Below are 26,769 nucleotides of genomic sequence, written 5' to 3'. Positions count from 1 at the left end.
GTTGGAGAGAAGGGGTTCACAATTAACTTCCAGAATCCTCTTCCAGCACCTCCTCACCCTTCCTCTCAGAGCCCATTCTATCTTGGCCCCTCCCCAACCCCTGCCTGACAACAGGTCTGGCCAGATCCCCTTCGGGGGCGGGTGGGGGCGGGCGCTAGGACCCGGCGGGGCGGGGCGGGGCGGGGCTCTAAGCCCAGTCAGCTGTACCTCCGCAGCCTGGAAAATACCGAGCCCAGGCGAGCGGAGCCCCCGGAGCCCCCAGCCTAGCCCGGGGAGAGGGAGGGAGGGAGGGGGGCGCGCGGGGCGGGGGGCGCGCGGGGCGGGGCCGGGCGGCGGGACCCACTGCTCCTCCCCCCAGAGCCCCCGCGCGGCCCCGGTCGCCAGGGCAGCGCGGCGGCGGCGGCGGCAGAGGCGCTCGCACCCCCGGCCCCGGCGGGCCCCGAAGGAGCAGCGGGCACAGGTGAGCTGGCCGGCCCCGCGGGCGCCCCACCCCGCCCCCACCGCTGTCCCCGCGCGCTTCCCGCGCCGGCGCCGCCGCCGAGTTAGTTGAACCAGTCCGGCCAGCGCTGCGCGGATCCCGCCGGACCGTCTGTCACCTCGGGTCGCGGCCTCCCCCGGGTCCCGACGGGCCCCCCCCGCACCCGATACGCAGCCCCCACTCCGGGCCCCACACCGGAGGTCTGGGGTCAGACCTTAGCGGAGGGGGAGGGGGGCGTACCGCTCCGTGCCGGCGGTGCGCGCTGGCCAGGGGCCCAGCGCCTGCCGGTCTCTAACTCTCTCCCCGCCAGGACCCCGGACAGCCTCACCCTTGCCCCCAGCGCACTGACTCCGGTTCCCAAACCGGTCTTGCAGGTCCCTGGAAGGTGGCGTCAGCATCTGCAGCCGCGTCGACGTTGTTGGAGCCTCCGCGGAGGACCCAGGAGAGCCGGACGAGGACCAGGGCCCCGGGCCTCCCCATGGAGACGTCAGCTGCCTCAACAGAGCCCCAGGGGCCTCGGCCAGTCCTGGGCCGCGACAGCGTCCAGGTGCCCGACGACCAGGACTTCCGCAGCTTCCGGTCAGAGTGTGAGGCCGAGGTGGGCTGGAACCTGACCTACAGCAAGGCTGGCGTGTCTGTGTGGGTGCAGGCTGTGGAGATAGATCGTACGCTGCACAAGATCAAGGTAGGGTTGCCCTGCAGCAGGTGTAGCCTGCACTGCACCCTTACTTCCTCTGACCCGGAGTCTCCTGGTCCTCCTACAGGGTTACAGATACCTGGTTGTGCACCTCAGAGTCTCCTGTGAGAAACCAGGAGGAGGCACAGTAAGCCCCAGTCTCACAGATGGGCCAACTGAGGCATGGAGAGGAGGTGTGACTCACTCTGGCTCACTCAGCCAGAACCCAGGCTTCTGCACACCCCTGCCTGCTCTGGGGAGGTGGGCTGCTGCGAGGCCCACCCAGGAGAGGGTCTCCCTCAGGGAGCCCTCCGCCCATGGAAACCTTCACCATGTCCTGACTTGAGTCATCTCAGGTGGGAAACTGAACCCTTCTCTCCCAAATTCCTGGTTTTCTTAGTCTGAGCTGGGTCTCTTTCCCCATTCTCTGCACCCTTGGGTGCTAGGGACCTGACTCCTTCCTGCCCGATGCCCTGCTCTTCCCTCTTCCTTCCTGGCTGCTCCCCGAGTCTCTCCTGCAGGGACTCAGGATCCTGGCTGGCAGGTCCTGAAAGCAGGGCTTAGATGCCCCTACCTTATATAGGGCCAGGTTGGGGGTGGGCTGGGGGAGGAGGGGACCAAGGGATAGACCAGCAGATGCAGGGGAGATGCAGGTACATTCAGCCCCCCTCGCAGCCATCAAGCCCACTCCTCACAATCCCATGATTTTCTTCTCTTTGCCTAGACAGGGCCGGCTTGGGGTTTGGGACCCCATGAGCCCACCTACCCTGGGGGACTAGGTGGGGAATAGGCTGGTGAAGGCTCTGATTAGAGGCCTCAGGGTAGCTGCATCCAACACAACATATATGGCATTGCTGTGAGTGCCACTTTTCAAGGGGGCAGGTCTCCCTTCAGTGGGCTCCTGGCAGTAGACTATGCCCTTCCCTTTCTCTTGCCTCGCCCCTCCTGCTCTCTTTCTCTAACATGTGGAGGAGTGTATTCCTGTGGTGGAGGGGGGTGGAGGTGGGAGCAGGGCACTGGACTCAGAGGGCACTCCTGCCCTCCCGCCACTCCAGCCCCTCCTGCCTGGGACCTGCTCTTGGATTTCGATTTAGCTCTGGCATCATGGCCTCATACCAGGGCCGGAGATGTCTGACCTTCCTTCTCTGACCCTGTGCTTTTCTGCCTGACTTTGTCTTAGTCATTTAGACCTTTGTCCATCTGTCCACATGTGGCCTTCTGGCTCACTCATTCTGTCTTCCCTTCTCCCTTCTGTGACTTTCTGTCTGCACCCTGGCCATCTGACTGTCTCTTTCTCTCCGGGTTTGCACGTGTGTCTCCCCTTCTGGGACTCTCTATGCAGGCCTGAGGACCCCGGGCTGGGGGCTTCCTGGAGTCCTGACCTGTGTCTGAGCCTGAGGAGCAGGGAAGGGAAGGGCAGCTGGTGTGTCCCAGCTTAGCGCTCTCTGAGGACAGAGATAGGTCCTATCCTTCTTTGCGTCCTCATCCTTCTACACAGACAGAGCAGGGAAGTTGGTTGAATGAAGGATGGAAGGAAGGAAGGAACAAAGGAACAAACTGAATAAAAGGTGAGCAAAGTTGTTGTGAGAACAAGGTTGTTTTCCTGACTGTGACCTGGGAAAGGCTCAAGACTGGGCTGTGCAGTGGGGTGAGGAAGTGTAATTTCCCCACCGAGATGGCTCTTTAGAAGGAAGGGAAGGGGAAAGTCTAAACTGAGCCCAGTCTCCCACCCTCTGTGTCAACAGGGCAGAGCTGCCTCCTCCATCTGGCTTGGTTAATGAATAAACCCAGCCCAGTCCAGGACTGGAGTTGGCCAGTCTGGGGGGCCAGACTGCCACAATGGACCCCTTGTGGCCAGATCAGATTTGTCAGGTGTTCTTCCTTGGAAGTGGAGGGGACTTGGAAAAACTGGGGTATTGTGGGCTAGTGGTCAGGGCATACAACTGACCTTCCTTCCCTCTCAGACTGAGCAGAGGTTGGAGGTGCCTTTGCAATGCCAGTTTCTTACTCACCCCTCAATGGAGCGCGGGTAGGGACACTGAAGTCCAGAGAGGAGCAGCAGCCAGCGCAGGCTCACATAGCCTAGTCCCAGGAGAGCCAGACTTGGAACGCAGATCTCTAGCTTCCCTGCCTAGTTTTCTCTGTTGTGCTCCTCACAGTGGAGAGGGGCTGGGGCCAGGAGGTGAGCAGAGCTGGGGCCGAAGGAGGAGGCTAGGGCCTTGGTTATGGGCATCCCGAGATCTCTCATCCCCTCAGCACAGCCAGGTGGAACACTAGGGGACAGGCAGAGGTCTCTGAGCTCCCCATCTGCAAGATTCCAGAAATCCCATTTCTGATAAGAGCCCCTGCTCTGAGCCAAACATTTCTCTCCATTGTCTGATTTACCCTCAGGCCAGTCCTGGGCAATAGGAGGCTTGTCTCCATGCTACAAATAAAGAAACTGAGGCTGAGAGAGGTGATGTCACTTGCCTAAGGTCACAGCAGCTGAGGCAGGAGTGGAACCCAGGCCAACCTGGCTCCAGAGCCCTTGCCTCTCTCCACTTGGACTCACATCTTAGTCAACATTCTGGCATTTGACCCCATCAATAACTCTTCAAAGAACGTAGTGTTCTCATCATCCTATTCTCATTTGATAAATGAGAAAGCTGAGGCCCAAAAAGGGGAGTTGTTTGTCAAGGTCACACAGCAAGTCTGAAGCCAGAGTCCCCAGGGATGATTGGGTCACTCCAGGAGGCTGGGACTCAACCACAGGTATTTGTTGAGCTCGCCACTCCCCACAGCCTGTTCTGGGTCTGCCCCCTGAGCTGGGAAAGCCAGCTGCCTCCTGTACATATCCTGTTCTCATGATTCCAGAGTGGGGGAGGGGGTCCACCTATCTGCCTACTTGATTGATTTCCTCTACCTCACTTCCCTTCCCCCACATTTATCTTCTCCCTGCCCCTGCGTCCAGAGGTTCCTGGAAGTCACTGTGGCTCTGGCCCAGCATTTGGAGTCAGGACAAAGGGATGGGGCTGCTGGAGGCCACCTCTACCCTTTCCCTCCTTCCTGGCCTCTGGCCTGGTCCCAGGCCTGCGCTGTGCTCTGGGCACTGGAGAGGAGGCAGATGCTGCCTCCTGAGAGGTCAGGCCTTGTCCCAAAGGCAGATGCCGAACATGGATCCTGGGTCCAAGGCAGAGGGCAGCTTAGAACCTGAATTCAGGTCTCTTAATGCTCAGGCCAGGCTTCCCCACAGCTCCTGTAGCAATAGAGAGATGGGAAACCAGGGGGTCTGTCATTTATTCAAGCGGGGCCAGCTGGGGAAGAGGCTGAGGTCCAGTCCTGGCTGTGGTATTCTTTTGCTATGTTTGTGACTGTGGGCACAGCCCTGTCCTCTCTGGGCTATTTCTCCATCTGTGCTATGGGGCTCTCCTGGCTCCAAGGGCCTCTAAACTCAACACCTGTGCTGGGGCCCATGGAGCAGGATGAGGCACAAGGGACAGAGTGCAGGAGATGACACGGCCTGCCCAGCCCTGCCCCAGATTCTCACGTGCTCGGGCTCTCCGAAGCTGCTGCTGCGTACCTAGCCACCCGAGAGGCGGGGGAGAGCTGGTCCCTGTCCTCAGAGGTGTCCAGACCTTGGTGGAGGGAAGAGTGACAATTCCAGGTGACCCTTTGACCACTACGTGAGGCGGCTGTTCGCAGGCAAACCACAGAGGCAGGAGTGGGCCCTGTGGGTAGGCGCCTTGAGGGGCTTGGCAGTTGGAGCAGGGATGCGAGGTCTTCTGGGGGGGATGCGGCTGAGAACCTGAGGTTCTTGTCACAGGAAGCTCCGCGGTGGGGACCTATCTCCTCTGACTTCCTGTCCTGTGACTCCCCTCTTCCCCTTTGGAGAAAGCTTCAGCGACCCACCCTGACCTGTCTCACTGCCCACCTGCTTCCACACCATAGGCCACCTAGGCTCCAAGCTCTTAAGCCAGGGCTCAGGCCTGTCCCCTCTCAGCGCCTTATTCTCTCCCCCTGTGAAATTTGAGATCATCTCAGGGATCTTCAAGGGCCCTTCTCACTCTTAATGGTCCGTGGGACTTAAAAGGGTCATGGGGAAGGTGGGGACAGTCACAGGGCCAGGTGTTTTCTTCATGTCGTCTCACTGAGTCTTCAAGACTGTCCTGTGGTGTGGGTCTTCTGAACTCCATTGAACAGATGTGAAAGCTGAGATTCAGGACAGGAATTCACTTGTGCATTCAAACAGCTAGAAGGTGGCTGAGGCAAGATCAGAACCCAGGTTCTTGAGACTCCAAGGCCAAGATCTCTTCACTCTCTCGGGCCTGCTTATTAGCACCATTGGGCCCTTCTGTCTCCTGGACCCTGTGGCTCAGAACCTACCCCTCTCTCCTGCCTTAGATCTCCCTGTACTGTGTCATTTTGGGAGGGCATCCTGGAGGGGTCGCAGCTGAGCAAGAGCCCAGTCCTTACTGTGTGACCTTGGGGGTCACTTCACCTTTATGAGTCAGTCTTCTTATCTGCGGTGGCAGAGGCAGGAGTTAATTGTGTTTTAGGGGTTTGGATTCAGTAAGTTAAGGTTCAGGCTGGGCTTCTGCCCGCTCTGGGGCTCAGTTTCCCTGTTTCTACAGGCAGTTGCTGGGCAGGTGGTTTGTAGAGGCTGTCCTGGCCTTAGGCCATGGTAAAGGCATCTACACTGGTGGACACAGAGTAAGGATGGACAGCTGAGGCTGTGCCAGTCTGTGCCATCTGAGAGGTCCCCAGATGGGGCTCCTGAATCCAGGCTAAGGCCCTGAGAACCCCTGTCCTGGGTGGCTCTAACTCTGACTTGGTGTAGGGGCAGCTGGAGGAAGTAGTCCAGAGCTGTCCTCGGGGAACAGGCTCCCAGAGAGCATGCCCCCAGAGAGTCAGGGTCTGGACCTTCAGGTGGGGGAAATCAGAGAAAGGAAAGGTCAGAGGTGGCTGGAGGCTATATAGGGAAGTCTTCCTGGAGGTGCCTGGGTTGGCCTGAGGCCATAGGGGTAAAGCACAGGGTCCAGAGTGCTGGCCATGTGCCCTTGGGCAGATTGCTGCCCCTGCCTAGGCTTTAGCTTCCTCATCTGTCACATGTGGATAGCCGTGTTGCCCTGCCTGTCTTTGGGCACTTCATTCAGGTTGGGGACAAAGAAAGAAATCATACTTGAGCCCTGTCCTCAAGGAGCTCTCAGTTGGATGCTGGAACAGACACATCACAGAAGCAGCAGAGACCTAGAGGGGCCCTCTGAACCAGCCCTGGAGGCCAGGGAAGGCTTCATGGAGGAGGAATGCTCAGGTGATCCGTTTGGAATTGGGTAGAGAATGAGGAGTACAAGTTTGACAGCATTGGGAGCATTTTGTATAGAGGAACAGCTGTGTAAAGGCCCTGAAGCAAGAAACAGGGCAGTGCATTAGGAGAACTGCAGGTGGTTCATTGTGGGACTTGGGCAACTCAGGGGCTGGAGGTGATTAGACAGCTAGACCAAGGCTCTAGAATTTGGGTCCTAGAGGTCCTAGGGTACCAGGGTAGGGTTTTAGACAAGGTGGGTGGTAGGAGGAAAATGCTGCTGTCTTTGTCTGGACAGACATGCCAAGGCCTGCACTAAAGCAGGGACTGTGGGGAATGGAGCAAAGGATTGCATTGAGTAAGATTTAGGAGGGATAAGGGATGGAATGTGGTGGTTACAGCGTAACTCTTGTGCAGGCTGGGATGTAAGATAGTATGGATGTGCAGCCCCCCGGGGGCAAAACGAACTCTTGGGGTGGGGTGAGTGCCTTTAGTCAGTGTCCATGCTGGGGCTAGAAGAGCCCTCAGCCCCCTGCTGGCTCTGTGCCTCCATGATCAGCTCCCCAGACTCTGGCTTTTAAACTTTAACAAGCCCCAGCTCAGTTTCCAACCGAGAGTCTTTAAAGTTTCAGGAGATGAGAGAAAGGAGGCAGTCCTGGAGACAGATGGGTTTTCTTTCTTCCCCTGCGTCTCCATGCCTGGCTGGGCCACCTGGAGCCAGGGCTGTGGGTGCCATGACCCCGGAGGCCTGGCACTCTTTAGGGATCTGGGACCTCAGCTGGGCCACTCCATCCTGTTCATGAGGGGCCAGCGGCCACTGAGATAGACGGGGATTGAAACCCTATTCCCTCCCTGCACCCTTACCTTTACCCCTGACGTGGGCAAGTGAGCATCCACACCCCTCCCCCACCCCCCCAGCAACAGGTGAGAGGAAAGGCAGGCCAGGCATTGGGCTTAAGGTATCTCTGTCCCTCCCTGTGCCTCACTGTATCTCCTCAGACATGCTTGGTCTGGCCCCAATGCTTCGGGACCCCTGGAGCTGCAGAAACACAGGCAGTGGAAGAAAGTATCAGGCCCAGAACTTAGTGGTGGGTCCCATACCAAATACAGACTCCTGTCATCTGTCATTAAAGAGAGGCTGGGCAGGTGGCATTGGGTAGCTGGAGCTGTTCTCTGGGGCTTTAGCATAACAATTGCCTCCCTGCCTCTCAGCCTGGCTCCCTGAAAGCAGCTACTTGCTACCTCTGACATCTCTCTAGCATCCTTATGTCTTGGGGCAGTTGAACAATGCCTGCAGGTAAACTCCGCCCCCCCCCCCCCACTCCCCCTGCTATTTTATCTCATCCTTTGAGTTTCCTGTCACAACCTGCCTCTAACCCTGGTTTCCTGAGGTATCCCTCTACCATCTCTTTGATGCCCCCTCCCTGTTTTTGGACCCTTCCAGATTGCCTGGGACCTGGTACTGGACCAGGAAAGTGATGAGTCTTAAGACAGAAGCCTGGCAACCAGAAGGGATGGATTTCCCTTGTGTGTCTCCAATATTCATTCATTCAGCGCATATTTATTATGCATGTACTATATACTAAGTATATCCAGGAATTTAGTGGCAAACCAGACAGATCAGACCCTGTTGTCATGAGTTTACATTCTGAGGGGGAGACAAGCAAAATAGAAGCAAATAACTAAATAAGATACCAGATGGTGGTTGTGTATTATGAGGATAGGATGATGTGGTGAGAGTTGTCTGGTCTTCTGTATTTGGGCCTTCTGTGTGTGGAGCTGGATTGTGGGTGCCTGTGTGTATGATGTGGCCCTTAGTTAGGTAGACTCTGAGCCTCTCAGGGGCAGGGCACCTGACAAGGGTCATTAAATCCATATCGAACGTGCGTGTGTGTGTGTGTGTGTGTGTGTGTGTGTGTGTGTGTGTGTACATGTGCCTAAGGTTGTGTGTCTGTGCCTCTGAGTGTGAGACGGTGTGTGTTTCTGTGTCTGGCATTACTCTGTGTGTGTGTGAGTCACACCCCCTCACTGCAGCAGAGTTGTCTCTGATCCAATTATGTCTCCTTAGCTGTCTCTGAGCGGCTTCCGCCCCCCAGCTCAGCTCTGGCTCTGCCTCGGTTTTCCCCTCTCTGCTTCCCTGCAGCCTCCTATTTTTGCCTCTGGGCCTGTCTCAGAGTCTCCCCTCAGGGTGTGTTTTCAATCCCTGTCTCTGATGGTTACTGCCTCTGCCTTTATGTCTCTACTTGTCCCTTTTCCTCCTTTTTTCTTTTTTCCGTCCCAGTTATTTATTTGTTCAACAAACCTCTTCTCGTGCTTCCCACCCACTCTGCCAGACACTGTGCTGGTGCTGGGGACCTGGAGATGGATCAGACCCAGGGCCTGCTCTTAAGGCCTAGTGGGGAGACTGATGGAGACAGTGATAGCCCTTCATGAGGATTCAGGCCAAGGGAGACATGGCTGACAGCAGTGGTGTCTGGGTGGGACCTGGGGGGCCCAGCAGGAGTCAGGTGGCAGGCTGAGAAGGTCTGGGTGGGTGTGGACTAAGGGTGAGGAAGAAGTGGAGTCAGAGGCAGAGTGGGGAGAATGTTTTGGTTAGGATTTAGTCTTGAAGACAGAGAGAGGCAGCAGAGGCTTTCAAGCTGAGCAGTGCCATCATCACTGGCTTTTATTATTTTTTTTAATTGTATTTTATTTTATTTTATTTTTTGGCTGCACTGCATGGCTTGTGGGATCTTAGTTCCCCGACCAGGGATTGAACCTGAGCCCTCAGCAGTGAAAGCTCAGAGTCCTTACCACTGGACCACCAGGGAATCCCCATCACTGAGTTTCAGAAAGCTCCCTGGCTGCAGGTGACAGATTGGCCTGGGAGCCAGGAGACCAGTGATGAAGTTGGGCTGCACTGGTCCAGGTAAGGGTGGTGAGGCCTGCCTGGGTTTGGCGAAGGGGAGCTGTTAGGAAGGTCATGGCCAAGTGGAATCCCAGGTTCCAGGCACAGGAGGGGAGCAGAGGGGAGTGGGCACTGGGGTTGAGTAATCCACCAGTAGTGGACATGGTGAGGATGAGCCTATGGGCTGGCCAGGGGGTGGTGCCCAGGAGGCTGTTGAAGACGCAGTCCGGAGCTTACTAGAGAGCTCTGGGGGCATGAGGCCACTGGCAGTCCCTGAAGTCCTGGGAAGGGTTTATCCAATTTGTCCTTGTCTGCTTGTCAGTCCTGGCCCCTGTCTTGTCTCACCGATCTCCCTGACCCCCTTTCTTTTCTTGCAGGCCCACCCACTCTGTGCTCTTTCTCAGGTCTCCCTCCTCTGTCTGGCTCTCCCACCTTCTCCAGGGCTGGAGCAGAGTGGTGGAAGCTCCAGACCAGGAGGTCAGCTTCCAAGAGGTTAGAGCAGGATGTTCCTCAGCTGCAGTGGCCTGGGGGGTGGGGGTTGGGGGGGGTCCAGGGAGGCTGCTGGAGACTAGCGGGAGTGGAGGGGGATGGAGGCAGAGTAGGGATGAGTCACTCAGCCCTGGGTGGAGGGCAGCAGAGGGGCCTAGCTTGGTCTGTCTGAGCAGATTCTGGGAGCTGTGGCTAGGGGAGACATGGCAGTACCTCCACCTACCACCAGCCTCAGGAGGGCCACACTTTTGGAGAGAAGATGGGTTGAGGTTGTATGGTGTCAGATCCCCTTCTCTTCAAAAGAGGCTTGTCTGGTCATTTGGCAGGTGAGAATTCTGAGGCTGAAGGCGGGGGAAGGAGACCCTGTGATGGGTCCACACCAAACCTGCTCTCTGTGTCCTTCCAGCTACCCCCACTCCAGGCAGAGCTGCCCCAACAGCCCCAGCCCCTAGTGTGGGCCCCCCCAGGGATAGTCCCACCTGGGATTCCTCAGGTCCTTGACAGAGCAGAGCCAGGTTCTTAGGAAACAGCTTCAGGGGTGGACTTTGGGTCACACTGGGTTCCAGGGTGGTTCTTCACTTCGCTTTTCTCAACCACCATTTACAAATAGGCATAATCTTCCCTCCTCTCGAGTAGTTGAGAGGATGGAATTAGGAGAATTTGCAAGGCCCTAGCATAGTGCCTGGCACAGAGCTGGCACTCTATTAACGTTTACTGAATGGATGAATGAATGAACAGTCTGACGTACCCAAGGGACAGCTCCATGTCCTCCCACCTCCATCCCTGTCCACTCAAGTTACCTTGTGGAACTACATGAGCCTTCTCCTTCCCCCAGCCAGTCCAGGCCATTTCCAGTCCCCACCAGCACCTCTGCCAGGAGCCTCTTCCCCGTCCTTACGTCTGGGTGCCATCTGTTATTCTGTTCATCCTGTAGGACTCTGCTTAGGTGTGCCCCTCCCTGTGCCTGCATCCCCCTGCTTCCCTCTGTCCCTGCCCTGAGCCTCCAGAATTTTCATGCCTGTGTCCCAGCTGAGGGTGGAAGGACCCTGATTCCCCTCCGGCTCCACCACGCAGAGCATTTCCAAGGCAGCTCAGCGTCAGCCTGGGCAGCCTCAGGCCCATTTCAGCTGAGTCCCGGCTCCCAGGTCCAGGGAATGATGACCTTGGGGTTCTGGACAGCTCTCTTAACCTAGAGGAAAAAAGAGTATGGTTTCTTTATCTTATATAAACTTTCTTGTAGCAACGGTAACAAGAATCCAAAAATGATAAATTAATCACCCAGAGCCTCAATTCGTAAGTAAAACTTTTCCCTGGTTCCTTCCAGCTCTCATTCGAGGGTGTAGATAATTTATTTACTGTTGAGACCATGGCACAGATACAAGCTTGTGTCCTCTTTTGTTCATTTAACATTGCATCTGTGGAAATTTCTCATATTGGTACAGAATTATTAATTCAGGAACACTTCTGCTAGCTGCTTCCTGCCAGGCCTTTTCTGGGTTCTGAGGGGCCCCTGCCCTTAGGGAGCCCACAGTCCTCAGTAGCTGGGCAATAATCTTCAAGGTGATGTATCATTCTTAACCCAGCCGGTCCCTGTTGTTGGTGGTGTTCCAGGTTGTCCTCTAATATATTTTGCTTATTATAAATGCAATAATATAGTCATGAATATTGTAACAGAACTTTTTTTCTTATTTTGTATTTTTTTTCCTGAGTATAAATTTCTGGTCCGGGGAGTTCCAGGAACTGAGTTGAAAGATACATCTTTATAATTTTAAAAATATTTGCCAAATTGCCTTTCAGAATAGTGGAACCAGCTTTTGGTGTCACTAACTGGGTAACAGTTTTACCATATCCTCAACAAGCAGTGGGTATTTTATATATTTTTTGCTAATGTACTAAGTGTAAATTGATATTTCAATACAGATTTAATTTACTTTCCTTAACCTGTCTTTGCCCTCACCCCCAACTCCATTTTGTAAGAGGATGACAGCAGAAGTAGTAATCAGCCTCAGGTGCCACAGAGAGTTTTATGAGAATCCAGGAGGTTTTCACAACGACCCTTCCTTCTGACGTCCACAGAGCCCTGAGGGCCACCAGCCACGGCCCCAGCCCTCTACAGTTAGTCAGAGAAGCTCACGTGGTCATGGCCTCTTTGTTGGCTCACCTGTCCCTCCTTCCATGCAGCCAACATTTCTTTACTAAACTATGCCCGGCACTGGGGGCGCCAAGATGACCAAGGGGTCAAGATGAGTGGATGCATCGCAGCATGTGCTGATGAAGGGAGGCAGTGGGGTGGAGGAGCAGGCCCCCGGGCCAACCCACAGAATTTAGGGACCGGGTAGGCTGCCTGGGCAGGGCATAGCCAGGCTGAAATTTGAGGACAAAGTAGCAAAGAACCAGCGAGGGGAGGTCCTGGAAAAGCAGGGCTTATCAGACCTCTCTCCTCCTGTACACCCCACACCTCTGCTTCCTCTGATCCCTTGTGTCAGTGCCCTTGAGCTGCTCTTGAGATCTGGGGGGGACGTGAGGGGAAGGTCTTAGGGGTCTCCATTCTGGGGGCCCCAGGAACCCAGAGGCGAGGGCAGGTGCTCTAGCAGCGTGGCTTGATGCTGGCCCTGTGGGGCCTTTGGGAGGGGCGTTGGAGGGCCCTGAAGCCAGCAAGCAGGTGGTAAGCGGCCCTGGGAGGAGGACTTGGAACAGACAGGGCAGAGGGGCCCCTGGAGCTGAGCCTCTCGTGTGCCGTGTGCCCCGGGCTAGTCTCTGCATCTCTCAGCACCTGGACTGACGCGGGAAGGGCCGTGCCTGGCTGTGCGGTGTGAGGGTGGAGCCTGTGGACTTGTGCAGCGCCCTGGCGTAAGAGGGCCACCCACCCCTCCCTGTCTGTCCACGCTGTGGTGGGATCTGGGGCATTTTTGTTGTTTTAAACGTTGTTCCTTGTCCCTGTATATCCTGCCCTTTGGTGCTAGCAGGAAAGTGCTCCCCTCGGCAGGGCCTGAGAAGCCAGGGAGAGCTGCTGGGGCCTAGGGCTGGAGGAAGGGCAGCTGCTGCCGGGGGCTTTATGTACAAGTCTCACTTAATCCTCACAGCTCCACTCTGAGGGGAGGATTATCCCTGTTTGACAGATGAAGATACTGGGACTCAGAACTGAAGTCCTTTGCCCAAGCCAAGGCCACACAGGCAGGAAGTGGCAGGGCAGGGGCCTGTCTGATAGCCTGGAATTGCTGCATACGGGAGCCTGGGGGGCAATGCAATGGCCCAAGCCTTCTCAAAGGAGACTTCCAGGTGCAGAGCTCCAGTGCTGGGCTTTGGAGATGCACAGCCTTGCCTTTAAGCCCAGTGAGGACTGAGGATGGAGTCAGGAATTTTCTTCAGAGGAAGAATCTCTGAGCTTCGCCTCCCTGGTCAGCAAGCCCTTCTGAATCCAGTGAACAATGCATAATGACCACCAATTAACTAAGGCAGTCTCCAGATGCCAGCATGTTTGTTTTAGCTGGGCCAGCCCTGCCCCTTGGTGAAGGGAGCAGAAAGTCCTGAGGCTTTGGGGTCAGGCACACACAGGCTCAGATTCGCTCCACCACTGTTAGCTTTGTGGTCTTAGTCAATCATTGTACCTCTCTGGGCCTCACTTTCTGCATCTGTAAAGTGGGGGTGATGAGATCCATCAGAGTGTTGGGAGGGTAAGAGAAAATATCTGCACGGGATGCAGCTTGGTGCCCTTGCCAGCTGGCAGAGGTTGTTTGACCTAAATTGCAGCCCCTGTGGGGCCCATGGTCCAGGTGCTGCTGTCTCCTTTGTGGGATGGTGAATTAGTGATTTGGAGCACATGGTCATGGTTATTGACGTGGTAGCTATTGCTTGGGGTTATGATTGATTTGCTAGTTGGTCAGGAGTGCTTTCTCTGTTTTAAATATGGTTCTTTTGGGAAAGGGTGATTTGCTTAATAGTTATTCCTTTAACAAAACTGCTAAAATGCAACATAGTGAGAAGTCAGCACAGCCTGAGGCATGTTTCAGAGCCCAGATGGACCCCTTACCCTTTTCTGGGCCTCGGTTTCCCCAGTGGTAACCTGAAGAGTAGTGGTGGAAGAGATCCTCTCCTGGGTCCTTAGGACTTTGGGATAATCCCTATGCTGCAAACCCCCCTGGGCAAGGATATGGGAGACCTGCTGTGTGAGGTCTTGGTGTGAGGGCCAGACTTGGAGCCATCTGTCTGTGTCTCAGTTTGCTTGTTTACTGCCCTGGCCATTGGCCCTCAAGGCCACAGCACAGCCCCATGGACACGACCTGACTTCTTTTCCTCTGTCTCAGGTCAGCCATCTCCCTGGGTTCTGGGAGATACTGCAGCCCTTTACCTCACCACTGCCCTCCTTTTGTGGAGATTCCTCTTTCTCTAATGCTGAGCGCCGGGAAGGCATCTCCCAAAGAAGAATGGGGCAAGGGTTGGGAGAAAGGAGGAGGGTAGAGTGAGATACTGTTAGGGCACTGGACCCTGCTCTGTATTTATTTATTTAAGCCTCCAGGCTTTTGTACCCATTAGTGTCTCTGCCTGAAATGCCCTCTCTCCCCTTTAAGTAATTCAGCTTCTTTTAGGTTCAGTTGCCCTCTCATCCCACAGTTCCCATGCTCCCCACCCCCACCCCACCCCAATCCAGCTCACTCTCTAGTGGGATTTTATGTCCCCATCTCTCCCACTGCCCACTTGATGGGCCCTCTTTGGGGCAGGGCCCAGGGCTGGCTCACTTCCCAGTTCCCTGTGCCAGTTGCAGGCCTGGCACACAGCAGACTCCAGAAAGTAGTAAATGGATGGATGGAAGGGCAGGGCCAGGTGAGGCAAGAGAGGTGCCTGGGGCCCAGAATATATGGAGACACACGCAAATATGACCTGGTCCTGGCCCTGTGGAAAGGTGCAGGTCTGCTCGTGGAAGCCTGCTTGAGTAATAACAGCTACTATTTGGGGGGTATCTACTGTGTGCCAGGCATATTGCATACATTATCTCATTTAACTTAATCACAGCTTCCCCATGAGATAGGTACTTTTATTATCCCCATTTTTCACATGAGGAAGCAAAGACTCAGGCGAGTTAAATCTTGTGCCTAAGCGGAGGAGCTGAAATTGGAACCTGGGATTGCTAGACTCAAAGCCTGCAGGAGTCACCCCTGATGGCCTTCCTTGCTTGTCCATTCACTTTTGACCATGGCTTTGTGGGGTTCTAGGCAATCCCAGTTCTCTACCTCATGGGATTTGGAGAGAGTGGACTGTAGGGTGTACACAGTCTAATTTCTCTGGTTTCACCTGCTCCCTCTGGGCCTCAGTTTGCTCAGCGGTAAAATAGCTGCATGTGAGACTTCCTGCTGTAAACCAGGCCTTAAGAGCTTTTGCAGCCAAGCATGGCTTTCTCCTTGGCTGAGTAACCCCAGCACTCCTCCTGTTCAGTTCTGGTTTCCAGGAGGAGCTCCCAGGTGTCCAGCCAAAGTGACTGACTTGCCCAAGGCCTAATGGGTGTGGATTCTGGTCACAGCCCCGCCCACCAGGTGGTCTGAGGACTCACCTCTAACCCCACCCATCCCTCCAGAAGCCTCTTTAAATCACCTTGCCGATGTGACAGCTGCAGCTGCGCACAGGAACAATACTGGATGTAATTTACTCCTCTTGGCTCAGCCCTGCAGCCTCCTGGGGGCTGTGGAAAGAGCCGGGCTCAGAGCCAGACTGGCCACCTGGACCGCCTCAGTTTCCTTATCTGCAGCACCGCCACCACAGCCTGGGTTCCCAGCAGGCCCCACAGCTGACCTTCCTCCCCAAGAGCCTGCCATGAGCTTGGGAAATCTCTGAAGTTTCCTTCTTTATGTTATGCAGAGTTTATGCTCAACTCAGTGCCTAGTCTGTCTTGTGGCTCCCCGTGCTCCTCCCACTGCCTGCTGTCTCAGAGGGAGGCCTTTGGTCCCGAAGCCACAAAAGTCCAGAGGGAGAAGAGGCAGTCTGGGCAGTATAGGCCTTTCTCAGTGTGCACCCAGCTATGGGTGCCACTGGCCCTGGGGGCACCGAGGCTGGCTTGAGGGACGAGGAATCCCCAGGTTGGATTCTAACCTACAAAGCATAATTCTGTTGCCACTACCCCTTCATACACTCACTGTCTGGAATAACACGTTTGCGGACTTGCAAAGCCAAACCAGCTTCCGAACCTGGGTTTAGAGAAGTTCTGGTTTCCTCAGGAGCCACACTTGAGTGCTCCTTGATGGTTAAGAGTATTGGAAGATCAGGTTTTGAAGGTCTGCTGCTTTCTTGCCATGTAATTTGGGCAGGTTACTTCCTCTCCTGAGCCTCAGCTTTCTGTTTCGCAGCACAGTTCATAAGTTGGGGGTGAAGAGGGAGGGTGTGTGTTGCATGTCAGGTGTAGCACCCAGACCTCACATCGCTGCACAGTGGAGGTTTGTCTGGTTGCTGCTGCTGATGTCACATCTGGCCTCCGCCGCCTTCTCCATCCCATCCCTCTCATCACTTTGTTCAACTGCTCATTTCTTCATGCACTCATGTTTCATCAGTCTCTCTCAGTCTGATACAGTTCCTGAGTCTTTCCTTGACTTTCTTGACCCTGACACTTAGAGGCCAGATATTTTGTAAAAATCTCTCATTTTGGGTTTGTCTGATATTCCTCATGATTAGATTTAGATCATGCATCTTTGGTAGAAATATCACAGAAGTGGTGCCTGTATTCTTTTCATTACCTATAAGGAAACATCTGGTTGTAACTTGTCCTATCACTAGTGATGTTCACTTTGATCACTTGATTTAGGTGGTATCTGCCAGGCAAGGCGAAGTTACTGATTTGATGGGAAGGTACTTTGAAACCATATAAATACCCTATTCTTCATTAAACATTCAATGTATTTATTTATACCTGTGTATACTTTAGTTTCCTATTTTATTCAGTGAAATATATCTCTTACTGTCATTATTTATTTTAATACATGAGTTGGCCCGGTTTTAGCCCATGGTAGGGGACCAACTGTCCTAGTTTGCCTGGGACTGAGGGGTTTCCCAGGACAAGAACTTTCAGTGCTAAACTGGCAAACCCTGATGAGTTGGTCATGGAACCAGCGGGAGCCCTTCATACCAGCTCCTGTGTCTGCTGGGCAAGGTCCCTATCATTCTGTGAGTACAGTATCCTTACTTTCTGGCACAACAAGATGTTCCGGGCACATCTTTCACTTACTCCAACCCACACCGGGAATCACGCATTTCTCCAAGAAGATCTAGAAGCAGGACCTTTGAGTATTCGGCTGCAGCACACCATGGGCGCTGGAGCAGATGGAACTCATTCAGCTTCCCTACAGGCCACTCTGTTCTCTCTGCCAGGGCCACTTGCTAGACGCCTACCTTTCACACCGAGCTTTTTCATGAAGACTGATTCCATACGTGCCTTACCCCACATAGTGGACCACCCCCTTGTGTCCCACTGGGAAGTTTGGGCACTTCCCCATTTCCAAGTTGGTCTCCTCTCTCAACTGGAAGCTTCTGAAGGACAGGCCTCAGATTCATCTCTGACCCTTCTGTGCTCTGCACGGAGCTGAAGCTAGTTAAATGACTGTGCCTAGTCATACCAGCTCCTGGAGCAGAAAAGCAAACAGAGGGCAGGGAGGGAGGATGGCATGCAATAAGTCTTTGCAGGCTGGAGCTGTCCTTGAACTTTGGTTTTCTTAACTAAAATGGGGCTAATATCTCAGAGCGTTGCTGTAGGAATAAAATGTGGTAATGTGTAGAAAGCACTTAGGATAGTACCTGGCATGCGGTGAGTGCACCTCTCAGTATCTCAGGGGAAACTTTTTATTTAATTTGTTTTTCATTATTGTGGAAGCAGTACTATAGGTTTTAGAAAATTAGAAATACAAACAGCAAAAAGAAAATAGAACTATCATATGCTCATCATTTAGAGATTGCCACTGTTAACACCTTAGCGATTGTATTTCCCAGGCTGTTTCTGTGCATATACTTTTCCCCCCAGATGAGATTATATCATGCATTCCAGTGTGTAACTTGCTTTTCTTCAGGCAGCAATCTCCATCATTTTGTTTCAGTAAATTTTCAGCACATCTAATTAATACTCAGATCATATTCACATTTCTCCTGTCCCAAATATGTCCTTATAGTTGTTGTGTGCAATCCAGGATCATACTTTCTCTCTGGTTATTTGTCCTATAAATCTTAGTCTAGCCCAGTTCCTATGACATTGACCTGTAGAAGAGACTGGACTAGTAGCCGTGCAGAATGTCTCGCCATCTGACTTTGTCTTGTTGTATTCTTATGGTGATACTTAACTTGTTCCTCTGTCTGTTGTATTTTCTGTTAAGTGAAGCATATCCAGGGCTTGATGAGTTCACTGGTGCCTAGAATACTCAATGGGTAGTGTCCTCTCATCACCATTAGTGGTGCCAAGGCCTAACCCAAGATTAGGGGGAAAGCAATGTGACCCCTCCCTCATATGGTTGCATGTATTTACTTTTTAGTAGAAAGTAATGTGTGGTTCCCTTGGCACCATCTGGACACCCAGTTCTAGGAAACCTTTTTTTTTTTTTTCCCAGAAGAAATTAAGATTTATTTTCACCTAAAGTATAATCATTTTTACAATGTTTTAAGGGTGTTTAATAGGGAAGTATGTTCTCTTTAATATGAAAAAGAAATTAAAACTAGATTATCAGCTACACAAAAACTTCATTTCAACCCTCAATATATTTATGGAAATATCTGTTAGGTAACATCTACTACAAAGTATGTTTTCTTACATGCCTGCATGAGAAAGCTTTCATCCACAGGGAAATGCCAATCCATTTGAAGTATGATGATATTTATATAGGGAAATAACCTAATTACAATATTTTAAGTTAAACGAATAACCTGCCGCAATTCACCCTTGTGAAACAGATCATTTGAGTAAATACTTTGAATTACAGAATAAATTTTTAATTTGGAAGTACCCACCACCCAGAAATCTAAAATCACAGATGGTAATCATGAGAGGCTATGTAAAGTACTCCATAATGTGGCGATTTCAGCACCTAATTGGTGTAGGCAGTTGCCTACAAGGATCTAGATCTGACTTTAATCTTTCCCTTGACAACATGTCCTGTGTAACATCCCAGTCACAGTAAGTTGAAGTTCCGGACATGACTCGCACAACTGCCCTTGTGATAACCATTCTGGGAAACCTTTTTAAACTGCACAATAGAACTTGTCCATTTGCTGAGGGGAACTTGATCCTGGGGTTTGGGCTTTTGGGTGAAAAAAATCACAGAACAAGGATATGGACTGAGTTTCATCTTGCTGAATATAAATCTAGTAAAACCTGATTCTGTTTTTATTTGCTTTCCAGACATGTGATCTAGGTTAAATCCCAGCTTTGCTGCTTACCAGCTAGGTAACTATGGCCAAGTTCTTAAACCTCTCTGAGCCTTAAGTTCTTCTTTGGATTTCTTGTCTGGCAGAGTTATTGTGGGGGTTAAATAATTAAAAAAAAAAAAAGTGTCCTCGGCTCTTTTCTCCCCTAGATGGAAAGCTCTTTGAGAACAAGGCTAATAAATAGTGAGGAATCCAAAGATGTTTATTGGGGGGACTTCCCTGGTGGCACGGTGGTTAAGAATCCTCCTGCCAGTGCAGGGGACACGGGTTCCACCCTTGGTCCAGGAAGATCCCACATACCACAGAGCTACTAAGCACATGTGCCACAACTATTGAGCCCATGTGCTGCAATTACTGAAGCCCACGCGCCTAGAGCCCGTGCTCTGCAACAAGAGAAGCCACCTCAGTGAGAGCCACACACCACAATGAAGGGTAGCCCCCGCTCGCCACAACTAGAGAAAGCCCGTGTGCAGCAGCAGACCCAATGCAGCCAATAAATACATAAATAAATAAATTTATTAAAAAAAAAAAAGAATCCTCCTGCCAATGCAAGGGACACAGATTTGATTCCTGGTCTGGGAAGATCCCACATGCCATGGAGCAACTAAGCCCATGTGCCATAACTACTGAGCCTGTGCTCTAGAACCTGTGAGCCACAACTACTGAGCCCGAGTGCCACACCTACTGAAGCCCATGCACCTAGAGCCCATGCTCTGCAACAAAAGAAGCCACCACAATGAGAAGCCTGTGCACCACAACCAGAGTAGCCCCCACTTGCCACAACTAGAGAGAGCCTGCATGCAGCAACGAAGACCCAACACAGCCAATAAATAAATAAATAAATAAATAAATAAAAAACAAAGATGTTTGTTGGGGGAATTCCCTGCGGTCCAGTGGTTAGGACTCCTGTGCATCCATTGAAGGGGGCATGGGTTCGGTCCCTGGTCGGGGAACTAAGATCCTGCATGCTGCACAGCGTGGTCAAAAGCAAAACAAAACAAACCCCCAAACCAAACCAAACCAAAACAAAAAGCGAAGATGTTTGTCAGATGATGGAAAAAAGAAAAAAAGGAGGGCAAATGATAAGGCCAGGTGATAAGCACCATGGAGGAAAGACCTCATCCATTTAGGCATTTGTCTGTTCACTCATGCTTTCATTTCTTTTAACATGTACTCATCCCAGGCTCTGTATTGAATCGACTGAGCCTCTGCCCATGAAGTTCAGGGCCCTGGAGGGCACAGATAAAGAGATTCAGTGTATGGGAGTCCAGAAGTTTGGCTGGGTAATTCAGGAAGACTTCCTAGAGGAGGAGACTGGGATAAATGGGAAGGTTTGGCAGGGGCTGAGATGGGGGAGATAGTCTCTGGATGCAGGCGCTGTCTTTTTGCTGGCACAGATGGCTTCTGAGAAGGCTGGACAGGGCTCATGGCAAGAGGTGAGCCCATGCTGGCGTCAGAGGTCGCTATTCCTCCCTGGCCTCCTCCTCCTCCCCCCTTTGCCTATCTGCCCTCCCATCCCCTGACCAGGACTTGGAGCCCTTTGTGATCCAGACAACCCATGTGTCTGTCTGCAGTGCCGGATGGAGTGCCGCGACGTGCCAGCAGAGACGCTTTACGACGTCCTACATGACATTGAATACCGAAAGAAGTGGGACAGCAACGTCATTGAAACTTTCGACATTGCCCGCTTGACAGTCAACGCTGATGTGGGCTATTATTCTTGTGAGCAGATGCAAGCACCCTGATCCCAGCCCCCTCCACCTCCATCCAGGCCTCCAGCCCAGCCTCCTCCTCCCACCTTCCCTCCTTGCAGTCACGCTCATGGCCAAGCTGCTCAGATACCTGAGTGCAGAGATGTAGGGCTGCCCTCCCTGAATCCCTGTCCACTCCCAGACACTTGAGCACACATACATGTGCACTCACAAACACATATGCACTCTTGTATTCAAGTATACACATTCCACACAAAAACACATGCACAGAGTCATGTACAGAACCCACAGCCACATGCCATCTACTCATAGTCACACGTTTCATGGACACACCCACAATCATACCACTGTTTTCTCATACACTCACATTCACACATACAAACAGATCAGACCAGCAAGGTAAGGGCTGTGTGAGGTTGTGAGCAGCAGGGATGGCTGGATTCAGGAGGGGAGAGGGTTCTATTCTGTCTCTTTCCTAGTGCCAGAAACTAGGTCTGGTGTGTATGTGGGGTGGCGGGTACCTGTTTGGATCAGGGGGTGCTGGCAGTTAACCAGGCATCCCTGTGTCTCTGGGCTTTGCCACACCCTTTCAAGGCAGGCATGCCAGTGGTCTGGCTGAACTGTCCCTTGCCCTCTACAGGGAGGTGTCCAAAGCCCCTGAAGAATCGTGATGTCATCACCCTCCGCTCCTGGCTTCCCATGGGCACTGATTACATCATTATGAACTACTCAGTCAAACATCCTGTGAGTCAACCTGTCTTCCTCACTGGGTGAGCAGGGGAAGGTACCAGGTAGGGCTAGGCCAGCAGGCCTAGCCCAGGGAGAGGACCCTGGCTGCTACCAAGATTTCTCTGTGACTTGAGGCCAGGCATGAAGCCCTCTGTCCCTGTTTCCTTCCTATACAATGAGAATAATAGCTGCTGTCTCCCTGCTGGGGCCTTCAAGCTGTTGAGGAGAGGGCAGTGTGGGCCATTACTGTGGACAAGTGGGTAGATGGGCTGGCTGGGAAAGGGGAGAGCAAGAGGTGAGAGGTAGGGTCCTCTGGCCCTCCCTGAGGCTGGGCGCCTTGATCTCCATGGCAGGCAGGACAGACAGGTGCAGCTGGACTGGGCAAGGGTGTGTGTGTGTGTGTGTGTGTGTGTGTGTGTGTGTGTACGCGCGTGTGCCCATGTGTGTGCTCATGAACCCTGACCCCATACTGGGATCTTTCTGGAGGGGAACAGAAGAAGCTTAAGAGGGGCAAGGATGACTCCTGACTCCTCCCTTTCTCCTCACCCCAATATCAGGCCTGGTCTGGAGTGGATGCCAGGGGATGTGAACCAGCTGTGTGTGTGTGTTAAGTGTACTCACAAAGCCACCTCCTTTTCCCACACCTTGAGTCTCACCTCCCTGTGCCTTCCATCCCCAGAAATACCCGCCTCGGAAAGACTTGGTCCGAGCTGTGTCCATCCAGACGGGCTACCTCATCCAGAGCACGGGGCCCAAGAGCTGCGTCATCACCTACCTGGCTCAGGTGGACCCCAAAGGTGAGGGCTTGGCCCTGGAAGCACATCATGGACTCCTTCTCTATACAACAGTGGATGGGGCTTGACCGACTTGATCTACTGGGATCCAGAAGGGCTTCTGTTAGGAGCTGTTTTGTATTTTGGGGCATTTGCACCCCAAACATTCTTTGAACCAAAGTTTGAGACTTTACAGTGGTTTGAAAAGCAAGGGCCAAGGTGGTAGCCACTGCTCCATGACAAAGCTTATAGCTCTCTTCATGGTCTCCCATGCCCCCATGCTCTGGCTGCTCCCACTGTCTGTCTGTCTTGTTAGCTCCTATCCTGGAGGTCTGGGTTTCCCAGGCCCCAGTCCTTTTTCCCTTGAGAGGGCTCAGCTACTCCCCAGGCTTCTGTGGCTAGGTGACCCCGTGTCTCTCTTTGCTGAGATCCAGATCCCTGTGGCCACTGGCCTCCTGGATGTGTCCCTCAGGATGTCTCTGAGGACCTGAGGCTCACTGTGTCCAATGCTGAACTCACTGTCTCCCTTCCTAACTTGCCCCTTCTCCTAAGTCTCTTCCCTCCAGTCACTCATGCCCAAAACCTGTGGTCTGGGGTCCCCTCTTCTGAGCTTCCAAATCTAGTCACTAATTATTGTTGATTCTACCTCCTAAATAGCCCCTGAATCTGTCATTTCTTGCCATATTCAGCCACCCTGTCTGTCCATACAGCTACCAGAGGGATTTCTCCAAGGACTTATTTCCTTGTGACTCTCTTCTGCTTAAAATCCTTTTGTGACTTTCCATTGCCCTCAGAGTGAAGTCTAAGCTCCCTCCCCAGGTTTTCCAGTCCCTCCTCACAGCTTACACCTTTCGACCTATCTAAGCAGCCCTTTCCCTAGGCCTAGAAACACCTCCCTGCCCGTACTCCTCCCTCCTGGGCTGCTTCACTTCCTCTATCACTGATACCCAGAGGAGTCGCTGGCTCTGTGCCCTGTGGGCCCATTCCCCACTAGCAGAGCACTTGGCATGCTGCTGGGCACCCCCAGACAGTGAGTGCCTCTCTTGGTCCCCAGGGCTGGTCCGGAGTGGGTATCACTGAGTGAGTGTGGAGTGAGTGAAGGAATGGATGAATGACCAGAGGAGGGGTAAGCCCTGAGCATCTCTGCCTGGGTATGTACCCAGCACCACTGAGGGCCCACTGGCCCAGGCCCAGAGCTCCCCAGCGCCTCACTGAGTGAGTTTTTTGGGTGTCAGAGGCAGAGCAGAGACTTGGGAATGAGACAGGGTGGAGAGCTGGGCCGTGGATTCCAGGTCAGGCCAGGCTGGAGTGCTTAGCCAAGAGGCCTATGGAGCAGCTACGCTTCCTGGGCCAGGGGGCTTGGAAGAACAGGCAGAGCAGGGGAGGGGCATCAGGGTCATCCAAGGGAGAGGGATTGGGTATGAGAAACGGGAGGTCAGTGTGAGCAGAGGGGAGGCAGCAGGCGGGAGCTTGATTGGCCAGGACTTCAACCCACGTATTGCCTGTGATCACCTAGGACCTTGTGGTTTTCTTTCGTGCAGCCCTTGGGCTCAGCAGAGGGCAGAGGCAGGGGGTGGCGGAGGTGGGGGATTAAGAGTTGAGACTGAGGACCTTGGTCTGAGGTGGAAAGAGGGAGTGAAGATGATGGAGTCTTATAGGACTTGCCTCACATAGCCCCTCCCTATGGAGAAGAACGTGTCCTCCCTGGAAGCCCCAGGCTGGAGCAAGGGGGCTGATTTGTGTGTTTGTGGGGGGCTGGTTCCCCGAGGCTGCTACTTCCCTTTTCTCCTCACTACTCATTCCTGCCCTCATAGGCTCCTTACCCAAGTGGGTGGTGAATAAATCTTCTCAGTTCCTGGCTCCCAAGGTGAGTGGCATTGGGACTTTGGGGGTATGGAGGTTGGGGGAGAGGGTTCCAGGATGAGGGGGTGGAGTCAGGGATGGAGACTGGGAGTCAGGGGGCGGAGCTAGGGCTGAGGCGCGGAGTTAAGAAAACTGGAGCGAGCGTCAGGATTCTGGTAGCTGCGGACGGAGCCGCTGGAGGGTGCGGGCGGGGACGTGGTGAAGACCTAGTCTCACTCTCAGCTCACCCCTTATACTCGGCGGTGCGGCGGGTCCGCAGGCCATGAAGAAGATGTACAAGGCGTGCGTCAAATACCCTGAGTGGAAGCAGAAGCATCAACCGCACTTCAAGCCGTGGCTACACCCGGAGCAGAGCCCGCTGCCGAGCCTGGCGCTGTCGGAGCTGTCGGTGCAGCATGCGGACTCGCTGGAGAACATTGACGAGAGCGCGGTGGCAGAGAGCCGGGAGGAGCGCATGGGTGGCGCGGGCGGCGAGGGGAGTGATGACGACACTTCGCTCACCTGAGCTGGGCACAACGGCAGGGACCAAGACACGACGGCGCGGAGCCCAGGGGCGGCGGATCCTCCCACGCTCTCTCCCCTCCCCGACCCCTTGCGCCTCCTGGGGACGCTGGGCCCGGGCCCAGGCTGGCGCTGCGGCCTGGCTGGACACAGCCCCAATAAACGATCCCACAGACTCAGCCGGCTCATTGCTGTGCCTGCTTCCCACTTGCTCAGGGCACCAGGCGTCGCCCTGGGTGCCTTTGTTCTACAGTTCATTTTGTTAATTTTATTATTGATCACCGGGCCTTTATTTCTTTAGACATCCCCTCATTTCCCGATGTGTAGCTCGGAACACACCCCTTCCTGTCCCTGGTGTGTTTATTCTCCTTGTGTCCATTCATTAGTTCACTCTCCATCCATCCACGTGTCCTTGTTGTGTGTTCATTCTGCCATTCACTGCAGGCTATTTGGCTACCTTTTACTGCTCTAAGAGAAGGAGCAGTTCTGGCCAGAGGCCTAGGGTGAGGGGTCAGAGAGTGGGGTTCTATTGTAAGACCTTCAGCCTAAGGCCCCCTGGGTCCAACCTATGAACTGTGGGTCTGACACTCTCCAGTTGTGACAGAAGGAAAGGGAGAGGTCCTTGGGTCTCAGACCACAGGGCTGTAGGCCTCAGAGCTTAGATTGGGGCAGCATGTTCTGGAGGGAATTTGGGGGTTGAGGTGTCATCAGACTCCAGTGCAGTGGAGGGACCAGGCTCTGTGATTTCTGCCCTCCCTAGATCATTTAGAAGACCTCAGGCCTGTGTTAACAGAAAGGGTAGGGCCTCCAACCCCTTGCCCGTGGTGAGATGCCAGTCCCCTGGTCCTGTGTTCCAGCTGGCTGCTTTGATGTCTAGGCTCTGAAGTCCAAAGGGATGCCTGGGCCTCTCCTGTTCTCTGTAGCCCACAAGTGCCCTCTGCTGCCTGAGGGCCATCCATGCTCTCAGGTCGGGAGAAGGGCCCAGTGCTCCACCCCTCTCCAGTATTTTTATACCCCAAATGAATTTGGGGCCAGAAGTTCTCCCCAAGGTCTGGCCCTGCCCTCTCCCCGGAAAAGACTCACATTTGCCTTTTCAGGAAGACACCTGGAGTCCACTTTTTCCTAGAGAGGCAGGGTGAGTGTCCAGTAGGGTAGGCAGGACATTCTATAACTCACCAAAACTTGGCCGGTTTACCCAATACTGGCTTTGTAACTTTGGGCAAGCCCTGGAACTTCTTTGGAGCCTCATTTCCTAATCTAAAACCTGGGGTGATGATTTTTACCTTCAGGCAGACTGAGATAAAAGGAATAAGTTGCCCAGCACGGGGCTTGGCATTAGTCGCTGCTCAAATTAATGACACCCAATCTCAGCCCTGGACACAGGACCTGGGAATGCCTGCCAAACCCCAGACCCTCATCTGTGTGTATGCTGGCAGGATGGGTGGAAATGCCCCATTCTCTAGACCAGGGAAGGTGCCTGGCTGCCGGCACCTCAGGCTACAGCCTTTAGCCAAGGGATCCTTGGGCCCTCTGACTAGCACCTTCACCACCGCCCTGCTCCTGAGAGATGTGGGCTCAGGGAGAGAAGCAGGATATTCTGAAAGAATGAAGTGGGTAAGGACTTCCTGGAGGAGGAGGTCAGGGACCTTGGTCTTCCAGCTTCCAAATGCTCCTTTCCGCTCTGGGGGTGGGGCGGTTTGTGGCTCGTCCCTCCCAGGGAGAGGGGCGGCAAGAGGCAGACACACTCAGGAAGAGATGAAGACTCAGAGGGCAGGGGTGGTGGAGGTAGACCTGAGCCTCAGGAGACGGAGACGGAGACGGATCTGTGAGCAGCGAGTGGGGCAGGGGAGACGCACAGACCAACGTGTCCGCAAGGCGGGCCAGGCCCGCGGACTCGAAGACCGGGACTAGGCGTGGCCGGGAAGGGGGCGGGCGCCTTCCCCCTTCCCCGCCCTTCCCCGCCCTTCCCTCCCCGGGGCGTCACGTGGGGCGG

The 26,769-nt window shown here is 53.6% G+C and overlaps 2 protein-coding genes across 4 annotated transcripts in view; both read left to right on the top strand.

Annotated features, from left to right (window-relative positions):
• Positions 1-296: 296 nt before the first annotated feature.
• Positions 297-24,955, top strand: STARD10 (StAR related lipid transfer domain containing 10). Of its 2 annotated transcripts, none has more exons than XM_057748034.1 (7): positions 297-460; positions 853-1,163; positions 20,773-20,920; positions 21,551-21,654; positions 22,319-22,436; positions 24,227-24,279; positions 24,535-24,955. In XM_057748034.1, the coding sequence occupies exons 2-7, from the start codon at positions 957-959 to the stop codon at positions 24,778-24,780; spliced, it is 876 nt and encodes a 291-aa protein (XP_057604017.1). In that variant the 5' UTR covers positions 297-460; positions 853-956; the 3' UTR covers positions 24,781-24,955. The 2 variants fall into 2 exon arrangements, with proteins under 2 accessions (XP_057604017.1, XP_057604016.1); XM_057748033.1 differs by having other exon boundaries at positions 305-460; positions 24,498-24,714.
• The window catches only part of ARAP1 (ArfGAP with RhoGAP domain, ankyrin repeat and PH domain 1), an 88,420-nt gene continuing 62,752 nt past the window's right edge, over positions 1,102-26,769 (top strand). For both annotated transcript variants that reach the window (XM_057748028.1, XM_057748025.1), the window contains exon 1: positions 1,102-1,163. The gene's annotated coding sequence lies outside the window, so the exon portion shown is untranslated. The remainder of the gene's footprint in view (positions 1,164-26,769) is intronic.

The sequence above is a fragment of the Hippopotamus amphibius genome, chromosome 9 (assembly GCF_030028045.1).
Source record: "Hippopotamus amphibius kiboko isolate mHipAmp2 chromosome 9, mHipAmp2.hap2, whole genome shotgun sequence".
Lineage (NCBI taxonomy): Eukaryota > Metazoa > Chordata > Mammalia > Artiodactyla > Hippopotamidae > Hippopotamus > Hippopotamus amphibius.
The sequence above is the reverse complement of the archived record's forward strand: the minus strand, read 5'-3'. Positions and strand labels throughout refer to the sequence as shown.

Coding starts and splice junctions, on each gene's coding strand:
- STARD10 (XM_057748034.1), top strand. CDS start 957: ATGGAGACGTCAGCTGCCTCAACAGAGCCCCAGGGGCCTCGGCCAGTC. Junction 21,655..22,318: donor ACTACTCAGTCAAACATCCT/GTGAGTCAACCT, acceptor TTCCATCCCCAG/AAATACCCGCCTCGGAAAGA. Junction 22,437..24,226: donor GGCTCAGGTGGACCCCAAAG/GTGAGGGCTTGG, acceptor CTGCCCTCATAG/GCTCCTTACCCAAGTGGGTG.